The 6,000-nt window shown below is 37.9% G+C and overlaps 1 protein-coding gene across 4 annotated transcripts in view; it reads right to left on the bottom strand.

Moving 5' to 3' along the window:
- Positions 1–3,090: 3,090 nt before the first annotated feature.
- Positions 3,091–6,000, bottom strand: part of TRIM2 (tripartite motif containing 2) — a 37,048-nt gene continuing 34,138 nt past the window's right edge. For all 4 annotated transcript variants that reach the window (XM_075708832.1, XM_075708833.1, XM_075708834.1 and 1 more), the window contains 2 exons: positions 4,276–4,416; positions 3,091–3,243 (listed from right to left, as the gene is read on the bottom strand). In XM_075708832.1, coding sequence (XP_075564947.1) covers positions 3,091–3,243; positions 4,276–4,416 — 294 coding nt within the window. The remainder of the gene's footprint in view (positions 3,244–4,275; positions 4,417–6,000) is intronic.

Below are 6,000 nucleotides of genomic sequence, written 5' to 3'. Positions count from 1 at the left end.
TAGCATTCCACGGAAGTCAAGAGAACATTTGGTTATACCTGAAATCTGGCAGCAGAATGCCTATAAAGCCTTTAATAAATGCTAACAACTCAGCAAATCACATAGTGCAATTTTGACGTTCACTTAATTGGATGAGAAAAAAATCTGCCAGTTTTTTAGAACTGAATTTCTGCTTTGGTTGCTCTTTGTAAGGTTTGTAAGCCAAGCATTTTAGCTAAGTTGGCTTCAGAAGCACACTGTAAAAGCAATGTGTTTCTCAGTTTCCCGGTGCCAGGCAGGTAAGGTCAGACCTTGGAAGGGAATGCCCTATGCCACTGAATTTGGAATTGTAGTTGGCAGCATTTGCTATCAGAAGGAGCTCCAAATTAGTGACATTTGTCAGGTGCAATAAGTGCTGCTGCGGTGATAATGTCTGAAAACCCAAAAGACTATTCAGTCTTAAGAAAACATCCACATCACCCCTAACAGCTGTTAGCTGGGATGTAAGGGGGTTGTGTGCAGAATTCCGTATTTCATCAGGATGCACGGGGTTGACATAGGTTAAGTAAGAACCTGGTAAACAATACTGAGACAAAGGGACTGAAAATCTTTTGCAGAAAAGTGTGTAGTCTTGTATATGTTTTGATATATAGGTTAGGGTCTGATTTCTGTGCTTTTCAGAGATCCTGGCAACAGAGGATTTGGTGATGTTTCCTGAGTGGAAACCATGCCAGTTTAGTAACATGTTATTATAAAAATCCAAATTTGGAACTAGATTTGATTAATATTATCCATAACCGACAGCAACAGCACATTTCTCATTTTCTTTTTAAGTTTTTATCTCAAAGAACCTATGCAACCTCTTCTCTTTGTTAACAAATACAGTTAAAATGCTACGTACCTTTTCTTCATTGATAAATTTGCCATTTCAGGGCATTCCAATGTCAGAAATTGTTTGCCAGAAGGTTGCTTGTAAGGACACTTAGAAGGAAATTACTTGATCATCGGAAAATTTGATTTACAACTTCTTTAAATTTTGATAGGACAGTTTATTGTGTAATGACTGAGGTGGTATCTTCAGAATTTTAGGACAAACTCAGTTCAAGCAGAGGATATTTTGTTCTCTTGGTAATAGCAAACTTGAGTTTTAACATTTCAAAAATGTTACTACCAGTTTCTTAGCTGCATTATATAGTCCAAACCTTAAGCCTTATACACAAAATGCTTATTCCAATGAAATAAGGAAACTTATCTTTGCACGAGAATTTGTAAATTGGCTCTATGTGCAAAAAATAAACAAGGGAAAGAAGAGGAAATATCTTTAAGAAACAGTAACTAAACAGTAATAAAACTCCACATTTAAGAACCTTGGGGTCTGCATTTTTACAAGTCAAATGCATCTTTACAAAAAAACCATTAGTTTTTCTCAAATTCATTGAAACAACAACCTTAACCTTTTAGAAATAAGACAAATACTTATAACGAGTAATTTTGCAAACATGCTTAAAATACTCCCTTCTTTCTGACCCAATGCCCTTTTTTTTTCAAGGCCCTAAAAATGAGAAAAGACAGACAATACTTCCCAGGCTATTGTAGGCATTGGCAGCAAGCTCACCAGCTCCTCAAACGAGGTTTAAGAGTGAGCACCACTCTATCTATATTAGGCTATGGTAGCAATTCATCCTTTGACCATTGGATTTAGAAATAAGAATAAAGCCAATGCTACTTTAAAAAGGACAAGTTCACACTTAAAAAAAAACATTAAAAACAGAACCAAGTCATATGATTGTAAGCATTTTCAATTAAATTAATACTTCAACAAAGAACACAGTAGAGAGATCCAGCAGGAAGGAAGAGGGACATTTTTCAGAGTACTGCCATTGTCAAATGGCACACATACGTTCCAGTTTGCTGAAATAACCTACGTTTACTTTTTTCTATTTTTGCGTCAATCAGTCATACATCCAAACAAATCGGAACAAATCTCACAGTCCTTATTTTGTCCTCTAACAAAATTCCCTTTGATGAAGGACTTCAGGAATTGGTTCAAATTCATTCTTATTTATAATGTATTTTTTCTCATGAAAAAACAAATAGCTTTGGTAACCCTTGGCTTTCCTATACAACCTCTGTTTACCACAGTTCCTTTGGTTGTATAATGTAGGTCCTCCATAGGGGTACCTCTCTGGCTTTCTATCCTGTGTGATGCTGCATTTTATTTTATTGGTTAGTACAATGAGTTGCCTTAAGGAAACATGGCAATGAACACATACGAAAGAGTGGCACACATGAGGTTAATTGAGTTGACATTGTAATAACCCTGATCCTAATGAACTAGTTTGGTGTCAAAAGGTCTGTCGTTATACAGAAATTCAGCTCTCACTAATGTATCACTACAATTAAGTTTTTCCAGAGCTTTAGAAATGTCAGGTCTCCGCAAAGTCCTTCCAGCACATTGAGCAAGAGGAAGAGTGAAAAACAAGCACATGAAACAATCCTTCATTAATCCCACATGAGTAGGGAATTTGCATTGATTCTCATAGTGCTAAACGCTGAGCTGACGGTTAGAGCTAGATGGATTTTGTGAGACTTAACCTTATACTAAAAGGACCTACTTGTTATAGATAGTAAGATTGAAGAATGTTAAAAGTGTAATACCTACCATGATAATGAGATCTAGAAGATTCCCAGGATCACCTCTGGGTTAAATAATGCATAACAATGATACTTCTTCAAATTTGGAGGCTCTGAGCAGGAGCTGCCCTTCGCAGTCTTCAAAAAGCTTTGGGGACTTTTCCCAAATTTCTCTCATTTTTGCCTAATTAGTTAATTCCAGTTCCATAAGTTGCAGTTTGCATTTAATATCACAATGTCTTTATGAATTCAGTTAAAGAGGATTTTGTCTATTAACCTTACAACAAAAAGTTCAGTGAGAAACGTAAGAGGTGCAAGTCCTATGTAAACAAGGTAAGTTTGGAAATTAACATGAGAAGTCCATAAGAGACTCCTTCATTATTAAAAATGAACTCAAAGTAGGAGATATCCTGCACTGGATCTCGAGGACCAGTCTTTTCTTAAGGGTGGACGATTATCCAGCTCCAGAGCTCATTGCTACTGTAAGTATCGATAGACCTTGAAGCAGTGATTTCCAGAGTCTGCAACTACAACATGGCCGTCTGAAGTAAGGGCCAGACCTTGGGGACCATAAAGTGGGTCAGCAGAGGTGTTAATGTAGGATAAAAATGATCCGCTTCCGTCAAAAACCTTTGAGGGTGAGAAAGCACAGAACAAATGTTATGAATAAAAAAGAAAAGTAGCGGACACAAGTCTGCTCTCAATTATACCATTGTACTTCTCATTTCTGAAACGGTTGACATACACTAGAATAAACAAGGGCAGAATCTGATCTGTTATTCTCATAATATACAAGTTTATATACAAATGTATTTTCTTATTAAAAAGAACTAATTAAAGCTGCCAGGATCTTTGGCAAGAATTAAACATGCAATGAAATAATAATAAAAAGGGCACCTCGGCTGTTCCTTGTTCTAAAAATAGCCAACTACAATAAATCAAACTCAATCAGAAACTCAACCAACACCTTGTTTTCCTAACAAATATTACTGTTGTGGCTAGCATGACTCTTAGGTTCCCACACAGAGAAAACCAGGAATTTGTTTACACTGTTGACAGTGCTTCCTGAGAACAACTCATAAGCAGCTCCCTCATTTTTATTTTCAGTGAAAATAATACATACACTTAGTTATTTATTAGATATTCTTTGGCAAATAAGAAGACTTTGTGATTAGCACTTGAAAGATAAAAAGAATGCAACTCTCATAACATAAAAGCAGAATATTTTCTCAACATTTAAAAAAGATGATAAAAATCAGCTCCATTTGCCTCAGGGTCTATACAGATCATTTGCTTTTTCGTGCTTTCCACCATGTCTCCAGTCTTCTGTTATGGTGATTATAAATTACTATCATTTCAGCAATGCTTGTAAGTCTCCTAAGTCATCCAACAGCTTTTGGAGAACTATTTGGAGACAAGAGCCTTGGTCACAGTAACCATCAGAGCTGCTAGCAGTCACGTTTGGGAAGTCCACAGTCTGACACAACCACTTCTAAAAGTGGACAGACCAGCAAGGAGGCATATAAAAAGCTGTGTTAGAAACCACATGACTTCTAATGCTGCTATCTTGTTTCTTGGGAAGTCTGAGGACACTTCAGTGGCCAGAGTTATCAATCCATTAGTTTTCCTAATCAAGCACCTTTGAAATACACAAATCTCTACCTGTATTCGGCTGTTTCCCCAATCTGCTACGATAATATTTCCATTAGAATCTACAGCTACTCCAGTTGGTGCATTAAATTGTCCATTTCCTTCTCCATTTGATCCAAACTTCAGTATGAATTCTCCCTCCTGGTTAAATACCTGTATAGGTTAAAACAAAAACCTGAATATGGCATCGTATCAAATATTAGTCATCTACTACTACCAGTTCACCTCTTAACAAAACTGGGAATTTAAGCGTTCCCAGGAACACACACACCCCTACACACACACACACACACACTGCAGATGGGAGAAAAGGTGCCTGTCTCTCCCTCCAGCTCCATTATACCATACAGTATTTCCCTTCTTTCTTAAGATCAGATTCATCTCAGACACAGAGGTGGAGGGCCCCAGGAACCCCTCTGCAGCTTGTGCATCTTGAATTAAGAAGGGCTGAGTGCAGATGCGGCAGTAGGAGTCAGTCCTACAGAAACACAGCTGAGCAGATGCACTCTTCTCTGACTTTCACAATCTAACGCATATTGAGAATCACAGCGTGCTGCTCTCTGGATAGACAGCTGAGCAACTGCATTCTCTGTGATAGCGAGTAACAGCAGAAAGATGGAACCGATCGATGACTATTCTGTCAGTGACCTGGATGCACCGACAGGACCAAGCGAGATACAGGATGTGTCATTTACATAGTACCATAGCCATCTCTATTTATTTTGGTCCATCTTGGACTCAGCCCCAGCTGTCCCACAAGGTCCAACAGCATTCTTAGAGACAGTCTGTGGCTTGCAAAAGAAAATGCAAAGACCTGAGAAGTGCCAACTGCACACTGAAGTGCTAAGAATGTGGAAGATGTGAGGAAATCATCCTATTCTTGAACACCCACAGTGAATAGAGAAAACGCATTTGGGGGAGGAAATTAATGAAGTACTAGGTTGGTGCCTCAGGAGATGAAAGAAAGTAGAAAAATGACAACTAATAAGAAAAAAAAAAAAAACAGGCAAAGATGTATTGCTCTGTCCCTGGGTTAAAATGGGGATGGTGAGTGACCGAATGAGAGAGAAGCCTACATTGAGTAGGATTTTCCATAGAAGATGCCTGAAGGAAGGAATGTGCTTGAAGGTTAGTCAGGGAGGGAGGATAATGTTGCTGAGTGAGAATATTTAATTCAAGACAACTGGTGGCAGGAAGAGGCTTTGGGATCCATAAGAGTGAAATTTATTTATTTATAACTTACTTTATTATTTAAAACAAAATTTACTCTCCACTCTTTCCTCACCATCTAACAAAAGATAACAGCATCACCCAGATTATAAATTACTCTCCAAAGTGTCAACAATTATCTGTACTGATTTAGAGAACACTACAAAAATAAGAATCTTTTCTAGTTAGCACCAAATTGTAACAAATAACATTTTTATCCCATTGAGTCACACCAGAGACAGACGGGAACGCTCTGTTCTCATTAGGAATGCAATAATTATAAATTCACTAAGATGCCACACTTCTTACATCTCTTCACTTGCTTTTTTTCATTTTAGTTTGCCCTTGTTGTTAACTCTCTCCAGGCATTCTTGTTACCACGGTAAGCCCTGCTGGTAGAGGGGTAATTTACGGAGTCATAGGCTTCCTGCTGCTAAACCACGTAAACAATCTGTTTTAGGGCTCCTGCAGCAGTCTTGGTTTCTTTGTTGTAATACAAACCACATGAATTGCTACTTCCTCTCCAAT

The sequence above is a fragment of the Pelecanus crispus genome, chromosome 4 (assembly GCF_030463565.1).
Source record: "Pelecanus crispus isolate bPelCri1 chromosome 4, bPelCri1.pri, whole genome shotgun sequence".
Lineage (NCBI taxonomy): Eukaryota > Metazoa > Chordata > Aves > Pelecaniformes > Pelecanidae > Pelecanus > Pelecanus crispus.
Note: the sequence above shows the minus strand (reverse complement) of the source record. Positions and strands in the feature narration are given on the sequence as shown.